This window comes from Crocodylus siamensis, chromosome 10 (genome assembly GCF_052110815.1).
Source record: "Crocodylus siamensis isolate JL-2025a chromosome 10, ASM5211081v1, whole genome shotgun sequence".
NCBI lineage: Eukaryota > Metazoa > Chordata > Crocodylia > Crocodylidae > Crocodylus > Crocodylus siamensis.
In genome coordinates, this window is record NC_143404.1 from 56,442,564 (window position 1) to 56,462,759 (window position 20,196).

Below are 20,196 nucleotides of genomic sequence, written 5' to 3' on the forward strand. Positions count from 1 at the left end.
TTCCTGCAGTAGTGGCAGTACCTGCACCAAAGGGTTTTGCCTGGCTCTGCTGTGACTTGGGGGGGGGGGGAGGGCTAGCCTCTCTCCAGGGAGGCTATGTTCTGCTGGTGCTAGCATTGTCTGCTTTCAGCTGGTAACTTCCCAGAAGCTTGTTTTAACAGGGCTGAAAGAGATGGTGCTAGAGTGGGTAGGAGGGAGTTGGCCTAGCTGCTATCTAATGGGCGCTGGATTTACCTGCCGTGTTTTCCCCTCCCTCTGTTTTTCTTCTGTGGCTCATTCTTTCTCCCTCCTCCTGGCAGAGCCACTGATCTCTCTTTCAGAGACCTTGGCACATTCCTTCCTGGGACTACAGAATAGGCGTTGACCCTTTCAGGCTTTTATCACAAGCTTCTTCTAGGGCTGCTTTCACAATACTGCTGCAGTCTGTGCAGGTAGATTTTGGAATTTAAGTTGTTTATCACATTTAACCTTTTCATCATCAGTGCAGCTGCCTACCTGCTGTGATGACTGCCAAGAATGTGGTGATTTCCTGGCCAGGATCAGCTCTCCTTTGAACCACCTATAACCAGTCCCTTAGTCCTTAAAGATCTGCTGGAGCAGCGTTTATCAATCTGTGGGTCATGATCCAAAAGTGGGTTCACAATAATATTTGAAGAGGTCACAAACAAACTTTAAAAATGGATTCTCCTTTAAAGAAGGAAAAAAGGGGAAATTTGTGGCTTTCCCTTTGCAGGCTGGTGGAGTTTCAGCCTTCAAGGGGTTGGGGGGTTTTTTGTGGGAGGCATACCCTACATGCTTGGGGGGCTGGGGGTCAGGGACAGCAGGTTGTTGAGTGTGGGGCACTGGATCTGGACTGGCCATTTGATGTTTACAAACAGGTCCTGGTGGTTAAGAGCTACTGTATTAGAGAAAGCTGCCTGCTCTGTGACCTGAAGTGACTCACCCTTTGAATAAGGAGTTGGGTGGGGAGGGATAGAGTTACAAGCCAGCAGCATTGCTGAGAGGAGAAAGGCAGGCTAGCATAGATCTGGCTCCTGTGGGTAATGATGGCAGTGACGAAGGGGCAACACAGGCCTGATGGGGCCGTTGAGCATGTACTTGATCTTCCAGCTCATGCTGAAGTTACTATATATCTTCACTGTTACTTGAACTAGCAATATAAAGGCGTTGTGGGCTGGCATATCTGTACTGTAGTTGTACCTTCATCTGCTGTATAGACAACAGATGTCTGAGGCGCTCAGTGGGGCTCCCGCTGGTGCATTGCTTGGACCCGAGGCATTCACTTGTGTGAGGGAAGGAGTCTCTTTTCCAGAGGCCTTTTCCCTCCTTCCCCAAATTTCTGTGACCCTGACAAAGGGATTTTAGATTTAATGATGTGTGAACCTGTTGTTCAGCCCTACTTGTAGTTCAGGCTCCCTGTGGTAGGTAATGGGTTTGTATTGGCAGGGGTGGGCTGTGTTGAGGCAGCACAGAGAGGGGCTGACCTGTAACCAGAGACGGCACAGAGCTTGGAAAGTGTCAAGTCTATGTTGAGCAAAGGAAGGGTGACTCCCTTAGAGGACTGAGGTACATGTCTGTTCCCTCCACGAGCTCCATACCTTCTGAGACTTTCCTCACTCATATCCTCCATCCTGACTCTTTTTTTATTTTTGCCTCCATGCATCGTGCTCAATGGCCCAGTATCCCTTTCTGCCTCTGCACTCTCTCTTGTCCCAGCAAAACAGTACAGTGCAAGCCAGTACCCTGCAGCACTTCCTAGGTTTTTGTGTTCAGTTTTTGCAGCCAAAGCCCTAGAAGTCTGCGTAAGGGAGATGCCAAATTGGGCCTTGTCAGAGCAGTGTACTCTCTGTGATTCAGCACAAAGCTAATGGATCCTTCTTAAAGTGGTAAACCCAGGGAAGGACAGGGGTTGCCACAGGTCACCACAGCACAAATGGGGATCTTTGCCTGTGCCAAGTATGGAGCCCTCCCTCTAGTGACTACTTGTGCCATATAGGCTCTTGGCCTGTACCGACCCTGGCTTGGAGTTCGTGTACCTCCATGATGTATGTTGTGCTGCAACCTTCTTTGTGCTCCCTTAAGGAACTTCATGGTGCACTGCATGGTAGAGCCAGACCTGAATATTGGCTTTTGCTCAGCTGAGGCCTGCAACCTGGACTGATGCCATGGAACAGTGGCTTGAAGCAGATGGGGGAGGAGAAAATCAAGGACTTCTGTCTGCCAGTTAGGGCCTTTGCTGGACAAGGAGTCTTCTGTGAGAGACCCTGCCAGGACAGATGGGACCAAAAGACCTTAAGTGAAATAAATGACCATCAAGATTGCCACGGCAACCACAATCCCCTTTCCCTTGGTTCGGCCTGTCAGTGGAAGGCTGGCTGAGACTTGTCTCGTGACCCGCAGCATCTTCAGCTGCATGGAGCTTCTCACACTTATAGGACTGGTCCTATTGTGTGAAGAAAATCTGTCAGTGGTGGTAAAAATAAGCTGAACTGGTTAGCGCCATTCTGGATGGCAAGGAGCACCCCATCTCCAAGTACCTATGCAGACACAGTAGACTGGGCTACGGCCCTCATCACTGCATGCAGTGTCCCCCAGGAGACTGAGCCAAGGGCATCAGAACTAACTGTGCCTTCTGGGACTTGAGATAAGGATGTACATTTTGAGCTGGGTAAGGCTTTTTGTTGTGTTTTGTTTGGGGGGAGACGGGACAACTGTAACTTGGAGCAGAGGGAAACATACAAGTGGGCTGTTTGAATAATGGGTATCTCCAGAAGTGTAATTCACCTCAAAGAGGCTGGTGCTTGTAGCCACATCTGACTCTGGGTGTGTACTTTCAAGCAAGGCATAACTCCAGTGTGCCCTTCTAACTTCAGTGAGAATGGAACAGTCAGTCTATTTTGCTAGCGGCGATTCAGTCACTAATATGCGCACCAAAGAGGGACCCCGTTCCCCTGAGTGGGGAGCAGGAGGAGATCACCTTCAACACTACATTCCCTGTGAGAGGGCATTGTTGTGCGAGTTATCTAACTTGAATTTGCTGCTGGTGTAATGGCCACTTATTTTGAAAGTTAAACTATGAAAGAATTTGGCCCATTGTTTCATCCCCACATGGTGATCCTAGACCAAGGGTGGGCAAAATGCGAGCTGGATGCGGCCTGCCAGGCCATTGTATCCAGCCCACGGGGACCCCCAATAATTTTAGAAAATTAATATTTATCTGTCCCTGGCTGCCTGTCATGTGGCCCTCAATGGCTTGCCAAAAACTCAGTAAGTAGCCCTCTGCCTGAAATAATTGCCCGCCCATGCCCTACACAGTCCCAGTGAAATACTTTGGGAGTTGTCTTCTCAGGATCTATGTAAAGGGGCAAGGACCGAGGTTGCTGGTAAGATGGAATTAGTTACAGTAGGGTTCACTTTGGGCTGTGACCCCTATCATTGGTCACAATATCTCTTTAACTGGGCCAAAATAAGTGACTTGGAACAATTGGGAAACCCCCTGCTCTGTTATGTTCATGCACACCCAAAAGCAGATGCGTGCTATGTAACAAGGCTTGGTCTTTTTTCCATTTGGGGAAGTGTAGTTTCTAGGGGAAATTTTAAGTCGGATCTGGTCCCTGTTTTCCAGTGCTGCGTGAGCAGTCACAAGCAGCGTAGTTCAGCCCTATCCTTTCCAGGGTATGGTGAGTTCCTCTTCCTCCTTCTGCATATAGATGGATTTAGCTGGGGAGAATCCAGTAGTGGGAGACTGGTGACCTGAGGTAGGCAGGGAAGAGAGGCTGAATTTGGGTGTGAGCAGAACTTGAACTTCTTCATTTTTGTTGTTGTTGTTATTTTTGGGGGTTTTCTTGTTTTTGGAGTATCTGCTTTCCCTGAAGTTTCATTACAGCCTCTTATGTTTTGCTCTTCCACTAATATGTGCATTGAAGAAGGACCCCATTCCCCTGAATGGGGAGCAGGAGGAGATCACCTTCAGCCCTACATTCCCTGTGAGAGGCCATTGTTGTGGGAGTTAGCTTTCAGTGCCTAAGGCTCACAATTTATAATCTGGAAAGGCCTTCAACCTGAGGCTCTCTAAGCATGACCCAGATTCACTCCATTCCTCAGTGCCACACGAGGGAGAGAGGACTATATTCTCCACTTCACGGGTGGGGATGGAATTGCATCTTGGAGGGGAAGTGGTCTAATGGTGGCAGAGAATTTTGGTCTGGTTCCCAGCCCTCTACATACAGAGGGAGATGGCTCCTTCCAGCACATGTGCTTGACTTCAGTGGGGTGTCTCACACCTATGCTTGATTTTGCTGCCATAAGTTTTTGTGGAGGAGGGTGTCTGAGTGACGATGTCTCCTCAGTGGTTTGGCAATTGAAAGGAGGCAGATGTCATCAGCTTTTTCCAGAACCAAAGCTTGGGCCTTTGTACAAAGACCTCTTAGTAAGAAAAAATGCTGTCATGCAGAGCTCAAACTTATTCCGTTAGCACGGCAACATGTCTGCTAACCTGTAGGCAGTACTGGCTGTCGCTTGCGAGAGCCATCAGCTGAACTAATTCATCTTTGTAGAAAGCATAAGTAGAAATAATGCTGAACACAAACTTTTTGGGTTTGGAACTTAACATTGAGGTTTGGAGAAGTGGGGTCAGAAAAGCATTCTACCTGTTCTTTCTGGCCTCTAGCGCTCTCCTTGTACATACCCTTTCAATTAACCTGCCCTCACATCTCTGCACTGCAGGCATCTCTGCCAGTTCCTCTTGCTGTGTCCAATTGCTTTTGCTTATTAAGAACACTTCACTCCCCATCAGTGATCTAACCTAAATATTTCCTTCCATAGCTTCAGAACACTGCTGTGCATCGTATCATCTTTGGAGACCATGACTAATTCCCTTCCTTCATTTATATCATTACCTTCAAGGTATTTATAGAGCATCTCAAGTGGAAGGAAAAAAAAGAAATGACTGTATATAAAGCATAGATCCCTTGGTCTTTAGAGTTCAGCTGCTAACTGCCTAAAATGCTTCGAAGTCTTTTTAAATGCACTGAACTTCTGGAGGGGTTTAGTGTACTACACTTCCTGCACTCCCTGGCAGTTGGAGTATCTGCTAATCTCCTGAGCTTTTAGAAACCCTGCCTGTAGAAGAAGAGGATGATCCAGCTGTTGAGTCTCTCTCTCTCATTAAAATTTGTGAATCCTGATCTGGGCTCCTATTCATTCACTATAGCACTGAATGGAGCCCTTGTGAATAACAAAACCTGTCTATGCAAAGTTGAAGTGTTTAATGCCTGCTGGTGTCCCATCAGACATCCTAGGAGGAATGCAACATTATGGGATCAGAATGTGAGGACTAGTGACAAGGACCCCCTCAGTGCTCTTGTGACCTCCGGTTTTGCAATGCTGATCTGTCTCTTTTGAAATTGGGACAGGCCAGACTTCTTATAGCACCGAAAAAGACTTGGGGTGAGGTGGGAGGAACATGGAGAAGGGCCATCTTTTGGGAAGATGGTGTTGGTGGAGCACCTCAGATATGTATTCCTGAGCCTTCCCCTAGGATCTGGGCTGCTACTCTTCTGAAGGATGCGTGTCAGCCATCTATCACACACCCCGTGCATCTGCTAAGGAAAAGGCTGGATCTCTGTCCAGTATTGGGATATAGATTTCTCTTTTCTGCTAGCTAAGTTGAGGAAGATCGTCTGAGGTCCTGACTGCTTGTGAATCATAAAGATCCGTGATATTTCATAGGAAAACTTGGGATGATTGGTTGTCATCTTCCTAGCCACACCAAAACTCTGCTAGCTATGTTCTGCCAGCCCAAGTAGATCTGAACACTCCTGAACTCTGAATATGAACTCCATGGCTAGAACAGTTTCCACTATTCTCCCTGTATAGTTTGATGCTTGTGAAAGGCATGGGCTTGGCATTAGTCATTCTATTATAATGCTGTTAAGTACGCTTCCTTCTGGTAGCTGAATTATCACTCGCTAAGTGCAGTGTGTCAGTCCCCCTCTTGGCAAGTGTTTCACTAGCTAAGACAGCAAAGCAGGAGGTTGCTTGAATTTAATGAACTGGAGTTGCTTCAATTGCTGTTCCAGGGCAGTGATGACGGGATGTCTGGGCTGTCAGTCAGCTGCTGGCTGGCCAGTCTGAAAAGTGTACCGGTTTTGCTTCAGTTCCTAGCAGGCTGGCATCTATGTTGCACAAACTGTAGGGAGCTGCTTTAACCCTCTGTGTCTTTTTTCTCTCTAGGCTTTGGACCATGGGGAGCAGCAAGAGCAAACCTAAGGACCCCAGCCAGAGGAGACGCAGCCTGGAATCTGCAGAAAATACCCACCATGGAGGTTACTCTTCCTCGCAGACACCCAGCAAGACCACTGTTCCTGATCCCCACCGCACCCCCAACCGCTCCTTTGGCAGCATGGCTGCTGAATCCAAGCTCTTTGGAGGCTTCAATACATCTGATACAGTCACATCCCCCCAACGCTCAGGGGCTTTAGCGGGTCAGTAAGATGCTTTAATTGTATCATGTCTGAGACTGTTAGGTGGCGAGTAGACATTTCTGGGCTTTTTGTGTGTCCTCTCTCTGCTATTGCATGGCTTTGTCCTCTTTTATAGAAGGGTCCTAGACCCTTAATTTTACCCTAGAGGGGCCTTTTACAAAATGCTGGCTCTGCATCTTTTTTGCTAGGGGTAAAGAGGACTGCAGTGGAGAATCTGATTGAACCAGTGCTGCCATTAGTCCCAGCCCCTGGTCTGGTAGCACAGCTCTAGCTAACTCCTTTTTGGGGCAAATGTTTCTTGGAGTGGGGTGTGCTCATATTGCTGGGTCTCTCATTCAGTGTGGGTGTTTGTTGCAGGTGGAGTCACCACCTTTGTAGCCCTCTACGACTATGAGTCGCGGACGGAAACGGACCTGTCCTTCAAAAAAGGGGAACGCCTCCAAATTGTCAATAATACGTAAGTTTCTGCCTCCTACATTTGCATCGGGGATGTATTGGCTTGGCTGAATTCTTGCTGCCTCTGCCCATCGGGGTGCTTCAGACACTGGCTAATCTCGGGGAGTCATACTGTTGTATATTCCTCTATCAAAGTTGCTCTTTTGTCTTGGCCATCTCCTGCCTTGCCTTGTCCTCAGAGTGCTGAATATTTCTGTAGGGTGTTTTGAACTGGCTCCTCTGAGACCCTGCATCTTACTGCTGTGGTGGTGTCCCTCTGGGGAGGGCTGGGTATTGTGCATTCTCACAGCCCATAGAGAACTTTCCACATCAGGTGGAGGGGATTTATCAAGAGCTCCACAAACTTTCCCCCCTTGTTCTCTGCCTCTGGGGCTCTTGTCATCCTGGGAGCTTGGATGTGAAAAGGTCTGCATGGCCATGAGGTGGTAGTGGATGCTCTTTGGCAACCCACTACTTGCTCTGTTTGTAGCATCCTTCGCTTTTATCTCTCTGTCCCACCCACAAGCCATTAGGTAATCCCAGCCTTCCAAGAGTCCTACAGGGTTGGCCAGAGCTCTGGCCTGTGGTTGTTTTGCTGAAGAAACTCTCCCGTCAGGACTTTCAGAGGCGATGGTGTTTAGCGAAGGGAAGTTGATCCACCTGAGAGAGCAGTTGTGTGATTTGGGTTATGTGCCTGCCAAATGCTGTTTTTCTTTTTTGCTTCATGAAATCATGGCACCCTGAGCTTTTTTTTAGTCCTTCTCACCCTATTTAACCTAACTTGCTGCCTTCTCCCCCCCCCCCCCCCCAATCCCCTCAGAGTAGGCATATTTAGGGGTAGTGTCACTGGCTGGGATGAGCTACTTTGTGGAAACACCAGAGGCACGCCCTCTTCCCTGAACAGGAACCGGCCCCATGGTTGGAGCACTTCCCATGAAGCACAAAATCAGGATCCACGTCCTGACTCTCGTCAGAGTAAGACCTTCAGCTCCTACCTGGGTCTGTCATGCCCTGGGTGGGAGCTTTAACCATGGGATAGTCCTGGAGGGTGTGTCTGGCTCTGACCCAGTTTCAGTTCCACTGAAATTTTGTTTCAAGGAAAATTCCTGGCCAGCTTCAGTAATGCACATCTGCAAGTTCCTGCTAGACATTCCCTTGGGAAAGATTGTGGCCCTTTGTGTTTTGATGTAGTACCTGGCAGCATGGGAGCTTGGGTCCCAAGGGACCTGCCTTGGGTCCCCCAGGGCTGGCCTGGGTTGTAACAGCAGAAGGAAAGCAGGAAGGAATGGGAGCTCTAGGGATCTCCAGGAGCACATGCTATCTTGCCAAATCTGGATACCTCGGGTCTGAATCTTCTGTGACCTTGGGTACATGTGGCCAGCAGGGAATGGTTATGCTGAACAAGAGCATCTCTACTGGGGACCAGGAAACTGTAAAATGAGAAGCTGTTGCCAAGTGATTATTGCACCATAAAACAGTGGAGACTCTCCTGCCGACCTTGGCTCCAAGGGCAGCTCCTTTTATTTCTTATGTGCAGCTCTGGGTAAAGATACTGCACTGCTTGGATATGTCACTTATGCCCACCTACCTTCAAGCATTTCCAGTATCTAGAGTGCAAGGCAGCACTTAAGAAATCCTTCTGGGCTGTTGGGTTAATCTATTCCCTAGAACTTGGGTCCTTAATCTGTCCATCTGCCTTCACTGCTGCTAATATGGTTAATGATCTGCTTTTAAAAAAGGGTCTGTTCCAAATTTTGTGACATTTTGTGTGCTGGGAGGGTCCTGGAGTAAAATAGCAAAGAGATGGTGTGCAGGACAGTGTGGGATGGGGCATGCATGCCAAGGACCTCCTGCTGGAACACAAAAGATGTCTCCCATGAGGATAGTCGTCACTGACACAGTCATGCTTCTCTTGAACTGAGGCAGAAAGAGAAGTCCATGACTTGTTCCAGGCCGCAGACATTTTGGACCTGAGAGGTCTGGCTCCTAGCTTTGTGCTTGGATACCTTAACCAAGTCCGTTCAGAAGCCAGGAAGCTGCTCTCTGCTCCTAGTGCTGGAGAGAGGTGGCTGATTACTGTTGCATGCTGCAAGCACTCAGAGGGTTGTCTGTAGTAGAGTAAAAAAGTAGGTACTTTCCGAGGTGAGCAGGATCTAGTGGTTTTTACTGAAACATTAATCTTTTGGGGCAAACTCCAACTGATTCCACTGTTGAATGTGGGCCTTTTGCTGATGGGCACACAGAGCCAGGACTGGGCTTTCCTCCACCCTTGTAGGAAGTCTTGCCCTGGCGCCTGAGGTCTTCTAGCTGCCAAGTCCCTCTCCTCACCTCTGTCACTGCTATTGTCACTCATGCTGCTGGACCTCCAGTCTCTTTTGATTGTCAAATGATATCTCCCTCCCTTTCCTTTTCTTTTTCTTATAGCAGCTGAGCCTGTGCAGCAGTGCTAGTCTTGGCCCTGTCTCTTAACTCTCTTTTTCTCTCCTGTGCAACATGCTTTCCTTTAGGAGAAAAGTGGATGTCAGGTGTGTATCATGGGCCCTTTGAAATCTGTTTTTAAACAACTGTCTTCCTGGGTTGGGGGACATGGGCTGAAGGGTATTATGGGAGGGGTGTGGGGTTTTTTGGTTACAATCTGTAGTGGCCATTGTGCTTGGGGGTTTTTTGTTTTTTGTTTTTTTTAAGAGTAACAAAGATGGAGCCTGAATTCACTTCCTTACTCAGAAATAGCCCAGTCCACATTAAAGGTGTATAAACTCACTCCAGTCTCCTTGTCTAGGTCTGGTAACTTTTTCCCTTACTTCTGCTTTTAGTTCAATTAACTAAGCACTTCCTGCTTGTCTGTTTTCTCTCCTTCCCCCACCCCCCTTTGTTCATCCAAGCCATAAATGCACATGCCTTTTTGACTGGCCACAGGGGACCCAGACATTGCAGATGGTGAATTGTCCTTCCTACTTTGATGTTCCCAGCATTGCACCCCTTGCTGTTTTGCTCCCTTCAGATGACCCAGTGGTGTTCTTGAAATCCGTCTATGCTACATGGAGCACGTTTCATGCAGCTGGCAGTGGGGTGCTGTAAAGGGGCTGCAGTAGCAGAGAGCTTCACTTTTTTTTGTTCTGGTTTGAAAGCCTGTGCTGTTTATTAAATGCACATGCACAAACAGCCCTGTAGATAGGTACAGTGTATGAGTCAGAAAGCTGGGCTTTAAGGATCTTTCAAACTTCAGTGACAAAACATGTGCTGTGAGGGGGGAATATCTGTAGATCTTCACCTGTTTCTTTTCTCCTGCCCTTTTCTTCCTTTAAAATTTTGGGGGGATGGGTATCCTCTACCCAAAAAAAATCACAAAATCAAGCACTGGAAGATTTAGAAAATTCCCCAAAGGTAAAGTGGATTTCCTGCCATATTTGGGGAGTGTTTACATGCATCTTTTTCAAATCCCACTTCCCTTGCTAAATGCCAGCTCCCATGCAGCTGTTCTTATTAATTCAAACAATAAAAGTGACATTGTGTCAAGGGGTTGAGTTGAGTATTGCAAGAGAAGCCTAACTTCAGGAGCTTTCCAATCCTTGCATTTCACCGCCTCCATAATGTGCTGACCCTGGCTTTTTGTTCTAGTTTGTTCATAGAAGGAGAGATCTGTCAGCTGAGGATTTTGGATCAGGGGGTGTTTCTTCTGCCTGTATTCCTCCACCCATTGCAGAAAAAGAAACCATGGGTTTTTCAGCTGTATTTCTTTTTAGATGACATTTTGTTCATCTTTCTGTTTCTTCAAAGTCTCCATAAGGGAGCACTGTGTTCATGTCTGCACGCATGACTGTGTCCTTTGTACATGCTGCATCAGCTGTGAGAACAGAATGGCTTTGTCTGCAGGTAGTTACTAGAAATCCAAGGTATGGTTTCAAAGCTAAATGCCCACCATACACAGTGTAACTGCTGTTGGGACCTTCCCCCTCTTTCAGGGACAGGGGAGAGGAGGAGGCCCCTTTAGAAAACTGCTTTGTGCAGCGTTGTTGAGGGAGCGAATAACCTATATTTGCTGTGTGGCTGAAGACGCTCAATCTTCTGCCCGAGAGCATGCTGAGATGTACAGACATTCCTGGGATAACCACCCACCTTGTCCAGGATTCTTGCTGACCTAGTCGTATAGCTAACTCGTTCTCTAGCCACATGTGCTGAATGCACTGAGCTTAAAACCTAGTCATTTTGTTTTCCTTCTGAAAAGTATCATTAGAAAAATGTGGCAGATGGAAAAATCCTGCCTCATGATGCATCCCAGTCCTTTGCTGCTGGAACTAGTAATATAATACTTTCATGAACCTTGCCTAGCAGTATGTGCTGCAGATGCTTATGCATGCTTTCTTGTTCCCACACCTGGTTTCAAATGCATCTGGGGTGGTTTCTGGGTTTTGCTTTGAAATTATTTGGAGCCTAGTGGCTTCAGCCTTTTTATTGAGCTGCTGGGCTGGTTCCAACTTGATGTGGAGCTTAAGGAGAAGGATCTGCAGGGACTGAAGAAAGGGAAGAGGGTATAGTCTCTGTTCAGTGGAATAAGCAAGTCTCTACTCTCTCTAGACGATGTCCCCATCCCTCTTTTGGAGTTAGGAAATGATTGGTAGGGTTCAGTGGTGGAAAGTAAAGGTGCATCCTCTTTCCAAGCTACGATTCTTTAGTGTGTGTGTGTGTGAGACCAAATACAAGTCACTGAGGAGCTTGAGAAGGGAGCCACAACCCATTTTCATCATTAGGGAGAGGTCAAAGTTGGAAGCTGATTGAAATAATTTACACTGGTTCCACTGTAATGTAGAAGTGGGCCCCAAACAAGGCATCTTTCCTTCCCATTTGCCTACCTGAAATAATTCATTCTTCCAGATGTGGGCGGGGTTGAAAATCTGCATCTAAATTTAAAATTTCAGGAGGCTCAAGGTTATAAGGAGTTGAATGAAAATCCAGGTAGGTTCATGGGCATCTCAAGGTACAAGAAAATAAGGTTTCAAGCAGCTAGACTCTGATGCTGTCCCTGTTCTCTACCTCAGCTGTAGCTTGCAGCATCCTTGCCCAGCCCTGTTGCAAGGCAGCTTAAAGCATCTGGCTTTAATTTTAGTAAAAAATTAGTAATGTTATTGGTTGCCTCCATTTCTGGATGAAGACTGAGGATGGGTTTACAGGTGGTGGTGGGAGCTTTGCCCTGCCTGAATTGTCATGATGGGAGGTGCTTAATACCTGGGAAACGAGTCACGTTGCAGAATCTTATCTTTGGGGCATGCTGCCTTAACATGGGACAGTGGTGCAGGCAGTCCTCTTATCACTGAAATAACATCAAACTATTGTTTCCATGTCTGACTGCCCTCCTCCCCATCTGTTCTGAGATGGGCTTTCCCGCAGTAGGCTCAGCAAAGCTGGACTTTCCCGTTACATTGGCCTGGCTGGAAAGAATGGGGGTTCCCCCTGGTCATTCATTATTGCTGATGGATGAGCGTCTGTCAGAAATGATGATCCAAGGAAACTGATTTTTTTTTCCAGGAATTTGTTGCTTGTATTGCAATTGGAAGTGACTGAAACACTACATTATGACTTGTAATTAATGAACTGATGCTGAAATCATTGAGTCTTTTTCAAAATGCCAGATGATGCCTTAATAGGCCCAATTTAAGGCAGAAGCAAATCTTGAAATCATGGCATTCCCCATGAAATGAAAATGTCCTTCAGGCAGCTGTCATTCTCCCTTCTGTCATGCCATGTGATAGTTTTCTCCCAAAAGTAAGTGCAGAAAGGATCCCCTAGCTCCCTATGCTCTTTGTGGGGACTCGGTGCATAACTTCTCAGGTGGAAGTGTTGGGCCTATGCTTGTATTAGCATATTGGCACCGTACCTACCAGTATAGAGAAGAGCTTGATCTCGAGGAAGTTTGCCTCCTGTTTTTGTAAGATTACTAGATGGGGAAACCACTAACCATACCTGTGTGAACAATTTAGCCAGTTCTTCCAGCTTTCTTTGGCCAGAGCTCCCAGTCTGTTAAGTTTCCCAGAATACACTGTTACTGTCTTTTAGATTCTTACATCGTCTCTTGTCTGAACCTCAGGGTCATTAGTGTAGTTATCCCCACAAGAACATTGAGAGGTAGGGGATATGCCATTACTCTACTTACGTCTATTTCTTTCCATGCGGGTCTGATTCACAAAGAGGCTGGGGAGTGGGGCTGGCTTATTTCATTAGCAGGGATCCTTGTTTTCTATGTGTTTAAAAATCCCAAATTCTCCAACTTTAAAAAAAAAAAAAAAAAAAAAAAAACCAACCAAAAAAACAAAAAACCCCAAATCCACATTTTTTGCGCTTTGAAGTGCCACTGTGTATATGTGCGCACACATGTGGCACTCCCTGTCTCCAATTGCCCTTCCTCTGTTTTCCCCACCTCCCAACCCCAAGCAGCTCCTTGTAGGCCTGAAAGATGCCTGCCGGGAAGGAGATAACCGGCAGTTTGCTCCTTTTTTTTTTTTTAAAGGAGAAAATCTGTGTCTGCCATCTTCAAATGACAAAATCTGCATTTTTCCACAGCAAACAGAAAACCCAGATCCCTGTTCATCAGGCACCATAGATGCAGAGAAGGTTATTTGGGCAGATGTGCTAAAAGATATCTCATCTACCCAAAGAGCCTTGCCTGCCTGTGTCCTTAGACCAACACTGCTACAGCCGACAACCTTGCAACATAGTAGATGCAGACATAAACATGTGATGTTTCCACTTGCCAGCACTCCAGTTGCAGCGTCTCTCTTTTTAACAGGGTCTGCATCATCGGCTGGCTACACAGACATCATTGTAGGCAGAGCTGCCTGCCAGTGGGCTAATACTCATAACGCAGGGGCAAGGTGTTTCCTCATTCTGTCTGGTGAAGAGCAGACCACGTACAGCATAAGTAACGGAGAGGGACACTCCCATCAGCAGCTCAGGGTCTGACATGTTTGGACCATGATTTTGGGCCTGCTTATACAGGAAGGGACTTTCCCTAGGGTCTGCGGAGGGATCTTGCATTTGTGTGTGCTGGGAAAGGGGAGGTGTTAATTTTCTTTTTTGCTATGTGAGGGCTGTTTCATCAGCCATTCCTGTGAAAGGCTGTTCTGAAAAGTGTAATCATCTGGCCTATCCTCGTGAGACTCTTATCAGGAACCTGCAGTTTTTTTTTTTTCTGCAGACCTGTTTCCCCTGCAGTCATAAATTAAATGTGCACAGAAAAAAAATCAAAATCTTGCTGTGATGGAACAGATCATGCATAGCATGTGAGGTACCCTCCTGCTGTCTCCCATAAGGGGATAACTTCCCCACTGTTCTCAAAAATCTCTCCTGGCTTCTGACCCACTTGCAAGAATTTCTCTGCTCCTCTCCCCATTTCCCAAAATGAGACACAGAAAATTTGAGAACCAGTGTGATTAAAATCTGTGGCCACAAGCTTTTTGCTTCACCTCTCTGATTCGCCCCACATTACTGTGAGGGCAATGACAGTCCTATTTCACTGCGTCAGGATAGGTGAGTGAGGCACCGTGTTATTGCAGTCTTATATCACCTGTGTGTGTGTGTGTGTGTTTGGAGGATCTTGGGTATTTATAATGAGGTACTGAAAGAACCTAGAGAGATGGCTTATCTCCAAGCGTAGACTTGGATTTGAGACGAATGACTTCACGGATTCTACAGTGGGATTTTCCTGGTGGGCAAGTCCAATCTTTCCAGTCTTGGTAGCATGAACAGTAGCCATAATGGCATGAGTAGATGGCTGTATGCAATTTTGTGCTTGTTATGATGCTGATTGCAGTTTTTACTCCAGCAGTTGTTAAAATGGGAGCTTTCACACCTGGTGTGGTAAACTACCATTCCCATTTTTCTAAAGCTGCTGCGACTGAAATAGCCAGGAGTGTCCACATTTTAATGCACCATCTGTAGAGACCCCTATCTATTCCTCTTCACAGCCCACAGCACAACTCCATGGAGTCTGGGACATTGACTCTGTTCTGGGGATGTGTGCTCTTGAATGCACGAGGAGGGTTTGTTTCACTCGTGGCCACTACCGCCAGCCGTGTGCCTCATGAAATTCTACACAGCAGAGACGTTCTACCTCCCTGGCCTTCTCGGGGCCCTGTGGGGTTTATTCCCACAAGGCAGTGAGAGCAGAACATGTAAATGCAGCGGTGGCACTGCGTGGTACCCACTGTCCCCTTGTTTTTGGCTGCTTTGTCACAAGCTGTCACTCCCTTTTCCTCTCAGGGCTGCAGGCTCCTGTGCCACTAATGTTCTTCAGGGACTGGTGTAACAGTCAGACAGACAGATGTTAAGGCAGGCAGATGCCCTTTCTCAGAAATAGCACTTGGTACTGGGCTTCACAGGGAACTGAGGCCTGGTTCAGCTCCTGCTGGGGGTGCTTTGTATGGTCTGAGGGGCTTCCAAACCTAGAAGAGTGGATTGTGGATGAGGAGGAATTAAATGACGAACAAAACTGACTTTGACTTTGCAGCACAAACACTGGGGCCTGTTAAGTGATGTTTGCCCCTTGCTTCTTTTTCTAGTCTCTATCCTGCCTCTCTCTCTTCTTGTTCGTTCCTCCTATGCCACTGTGTTTAACAAGTTTTGCTTTTTGAGCTGTCTCATACTTACTTTTTCCTGACGCTTCTTAATCATCCCCACCACTGTTCTGCTGTTTTTTTGGTTGCGTTTTTGTTTCTTCTCTGCTTTCCCGTTTATCTGCTTTCTTGGATTTCCAGTACTTCACATTCCAGCCAGACCTGGTTCAAATTCAGATGGCTCCAAAGGTATTGTAGATAGAAATTTGATGTACCCTTTTAAGTAAGGCGTTTCCGTATTTAAAAGGAGTGTGTGTGTGTGGGAAATGAGTTCCCATGGCACTACATGTCTTGAGGGATCAGTGGATACCTGTATACAATTTCTGAAAGCAGTGTGCAGGACAGGCAGGTGCTCCACCCCTCTGGAGATGGCCCTCTGAGGAAAGCACCATAACTCATTTCCCTTCTCAGCTGGTTCCTGTCCTCTATACACCCCAGCGTCAGGGTCCCAGAGTGTCATTGCAGATGGCAGTTCCCAGTACTCTAGGGGGGAACAGTTGTGGCTGGTGATGTTAAGAGCGGTACTGGGCAAAGGACAGTGGTTTCCATGGTGTAGTGAACTCTGCTGCTTGGTTGGGTAATGCCTGCTAAGGACATGTCTGGGCCCTTCGATTGTAACATCCACTCACCTGAATGAATTCCAAGCTTAATAGCTCCTTGCCCTGTGAACTCTGGATCTGACTTCTAGCTTGATTTCAAGCTTTACGCCCTTCATTTCCCAGGGCAGTAAAGCTATTGGCGCTCGAGCAAAGTAACTTCAGGGGCGAAAACTAGCTTAGAAGGAAATGCTGGTGCCAGCGACTTCCTTGAAGGTAACCTCTAGCCCTCAGTATTGTGACCTTGGGCTTGCCAGATGCTTAGGACTTGGGCTGGGGAGGAGTGGGAGGCTCCAGTGCTGTGATGTTTGTATCTTTACATGTGCACTTGTTCTTGTTTCTTTGGCAGGGAAGGAGACTGGTGGCTGGCTCATTCTCTTACAACAGGACAGACCGGCTACATCCCCAGCAACTATGTTGCTCCCTCAGACTCCATCCAGGCTGAAGAGTAATTGAAATCTCTTAGACAGTTTTAAAGACCCATGCGAGGACATTGCCAAGCAGAGACTTTTCCCAGATATTTTATAGTTCCCCTAAAGGCACTTGTAGACATCTTGTTTTTGATCTTGCTGTCCTGCAACTTTGTTGCCTCTCTTGAAAGCCAGATGGGAAGGCTAGATGTGTCCTGGTAAAATGAACTTGAAGTATTTCTGGAGCATTTACTCTAGGGAGCTCCACTGTTTGGTTTTCAGAAGTGGTGTTGAAGAATCTTATCCTTGTAACCAAATAAGGATTTTTTTAATTACATATGCAAGATGATTTGCATGTGTGAATTAAGGGGCTTGTACTATCGTTTTGCATCTGCAACTGCTTTATCTGCACGTGCAATTGCGGCAGTGATATGTAGATCAGGCATGTGGCATTGGCTGTAGCAATGTACTTATGTGTATACCTGTTCTTAAAGGTTGTACACACCATGCCTGAAGGCTTGATTGCAATTGTAATTGTTCTGCATCTGCTGGAAGAAGACCTTCTCTAGGAATACCAGGCTTGGATTTGTGGGGTTCATGCTGGTGTGGGGGACATAAAAGCATTTTTAAAGCCTCTGCTTATGACCCAGAGTAGCTTACTGGCCTGAGGTCCTTGGTACCCAGCCAAACCTGACCAGATGCTGAGAGACTCCACTGCCAGTGGGATGCAAGATCTCTTAAGAATGCTAATGCAGCCCATGGTTCTAGGAATTGGTGCTGGGTGGTAGAGGAGCTGTTTGGGGGCCTCTCTAGGAGTGCTGTAGACTCGGAGCAGGGCAATGATTTCCCTGTGCTGACCTGTGGTTTGCCTTTTCAGGTGGTATTTCGGCAAGATCACTCGCCGGGAGTCCGAACGGCTCCTCCTCAATCCTGACAATCCCCGAGGAACCTTCCTGGTCAGGGAGAGTGAAACCACCAAAGGTAATGGATCCCTACAGGGTTCTGGGCTCCTATGATGGGGACCAGGATAAGTCTTGGAAAGACCAGCCCTACTTAGTTGTTTTGGCAGGATGTGAGGTGAGGAGTCTGGTGGGGCCAGAGATCTCCAGTAGTTCTGTACTTTCTCCTGCAAAGATCTTCTCATCCTTGTTTTACCTCTGGGATGGGGCAGCTCCAGCCATGCCCGGCCTCTGTAGGCAGAAAGGAGGGGGTCCTATTAGAGCAGTCTGCAGTACCTCCAGACACCATGACCTATCCCAAGAGGCAATGCTTTTTCTTGGTGGGTGACATCCCTAAGGTATTTTAACCCTTGTGGTATAGTCTGTCCCCTCCCAGCCGCAGCCTGCTTCAAGGGGCAGTTCCTCCACTCCCTGCACTGACTGGCTGAGAGCTGGGTGGGAGTTAGGTGTCTGATATAAACAGTCTTCAGTCTTGTGCATGCCCCCTCTGTTTGTTTTTGTTTTTTTGTTTTTTTGTTTTTTGTAAGAGAACAGTGCAGAAACTGGGTCACCGGCTGGGAATAGCTGGGTAACCCATAGCAACAGGGAACTCTACAGGAAGGAGAGCCAGGGGCTGTTGTGTTTGTGAGCTGCTTCATGGAGGCTCTGCAAGCATGCGTGTGTGCACGCATGTGCACGTGTGCAGGACCTGGCTGTAGAAATGGGAGGGAGCTTGTTTCTGAAGCCACATCAGCAAAGGATGTGTGTTTGTATTGGCCCTTTGTGTTTGTATTTAGTAAGATTTTTGCCAGCTTCAGCTGACCTGGGTGCACACAGAGAGACTTCATCTCCTTAATGAGCCTACAGTGTTGGGTGTGGCTTTAACGTGTCATGGGGCATATCTGATGAATCTGTGCAGTAGGGAGGCTGAATGCTCTCTCTGGCACTTTATTATGTGGTCCCCATTGAGTTGGAGATGTTTTTTATAGTCTTCAAAGCTGTTCCCAGTATAGTGCCCCAAGCATTTCTCTTTGTACTGCCATAAGATGCTCTGAAGCTGATGGTTGGATGGTGACATTCAAGATCGATACAGAATATGTACCCACGTGTGTGCAGTACCTTCCATCTGGATGGATCCCAGGGAGCCTCTTAAGTGAACCAGCATCACTTGTTCATCTCTATCCTGCACTTCCCTGTGGGGTGGACAGTGGCTCTGGCAATGCTCTGCAGTTGCTGCTGTTGTGCCTAGACCCTACTTGATTTTTGGGGTTCAGTTTGCTGGGTGCCATAGAAATGCATAGGAACAGTCCTCACTTACAAACATTTTAATAGATTGGAGCGCACAAACAGTGTGGCAGATGGGGGAACAAAAAGACTGTCCCCACTTTAGAGAGGGAGAGACAACTTGTCCTAGCATCACAACAAGAAGTCTGTGGCCCAGCAAGGAAACAACTCCAATCTCCTGAGTCCTAGGCCATACCCCCAAGCTTGGGATGCCTTTGGAGGGGAAGTTCAGGCTAACCCCTCCCCTTCAGAGACCATGTGGACTTTACATGGAGAGAGCGGCTATTCAAGAGAGGCATTGGCCTGGACCACAGATTTGTTTCCACTATGCGGCTGTCTGTCCCATTTTTGCTACTGAAAAGGCCTTTTAAAGGGGAAGCCCAGAATCTGTCCCTCTCTGGAGATTTTCCTTTATCTTTTGTCTCCTTGGCTTGCATTTGTGCCTCTGAGGTAGGTGCTGTCTACTCCATTCAGTAGCCAAAGTCCTCTTGGCAGGATCCATAGAGCTAATTATGCCAGAGAAATTGCTAATATTATTTGTGGAGGATGAGGTTTTTTCCCCATATCTTGTCTGAGCTGCTCCCTCCCTCTGTTTAAACACGCTGCCCGTCTCTGAGCTAACTTGGTTTGTCCTAATATTCTATTCTGCAAAAGTACAGCTCCCATCGTGAAAGCATCTGAGGTGCCCCTGAAGTACTTAAAATTAGTAATCATTCTCCCCTTCCCAGGCTGTAGGAGTAATGGCTACATCAGCTAACGGGCTGCAGGTAGGAGTGGATGGGAAGAAACACTAATGGTCAGTTTTCGGAGGCCCCTGTAGGATGCTTCAGTTTGCTCTACTATTGCTAATATCTGATGAAGGAACATCAACACTTATGGAATTGGAAGTGCCAAATGTTTAGCAAAGACCATCTTGGAGGGATCAAGGGCCCAGTGTTTGAAACTGGGATCCAGGACTCATGATTTTGCTTCCAGTGGTTTTGCCACTGACAAATGGTGCAACTGTGATCAAATGGCCGTAACTTTCTGCCTGCTCACTTCTCCATCTGTGTAGAAGCTGTCCCACTTACACATGCCATAAGTAGCTGGTCCATACTTAAGAGTTTCTCAGAAACAGCTGTTTTTTTTAGTAGCTTCATGTGTGAACAAACCCCTGGGCTTAATTTGGTGTTGCTACCTCTTGTGACTTGTTAGTGAATCTCTCAGTGGCCTTTTTATTTCATTTTGCTATCGCAAAGTCCTAGCTCCTGGAGTCATGTGATTTAAGTGAACTCCCACACTTACTTTTTTTAAAGTAAAAATTTCAGTTTTCACGGATGTCCAGAGGAATTTGAAAATATGACTCCGACAGCTCCAGAGCCAAAACGCAAATGGTGGCTTGTTGTCAAGTGCTGTGGGTCTGATACCAACGTTGTGACTTCTGGGGGCAGAGTTTGTCTCCT

At 47.1% G+C, this 20,196-nt stretch overlaps 1 protein-coding gene across 4 annotated transcripts in view; it reads left to right on the forward strand.

Moving 5' to 3' along the window:
• SRC (SRC proto-oncogene, non-receptor tyrosine kinase) overlaps positions 1–20,196 on the forward strand; it is a 69,401-nt gene that overhangs the window by 33,842 nt on the left and 15,363 nt on the right. For all 4 annotated transcript variants that reach the window (XM_090020912.1, XM_090020911.1, XM_090020914.1 and 1 more), the window contains 4 exons: positions 6,235–6,485; positions 6,843–6,942; positions 16,472–16,570; positions 17,410–17,513. In XM_090020912.1, coding sequence (XP_089877038.1) covers positions 6,245–6,485; positions 6,843–6,942; positions 16,472–16,570; positions 17,410–17,513 — 544 coding nt within the window. In that variant the 5' untranslated portion in view covers positions 6,235–6,244. The remainder of the gene's footprint in view (positions 1–6,234; positions 6,486–6,842; positions 6,943–16,471; positions 16,571–17,409; positions 17,514–20,196) is intronic.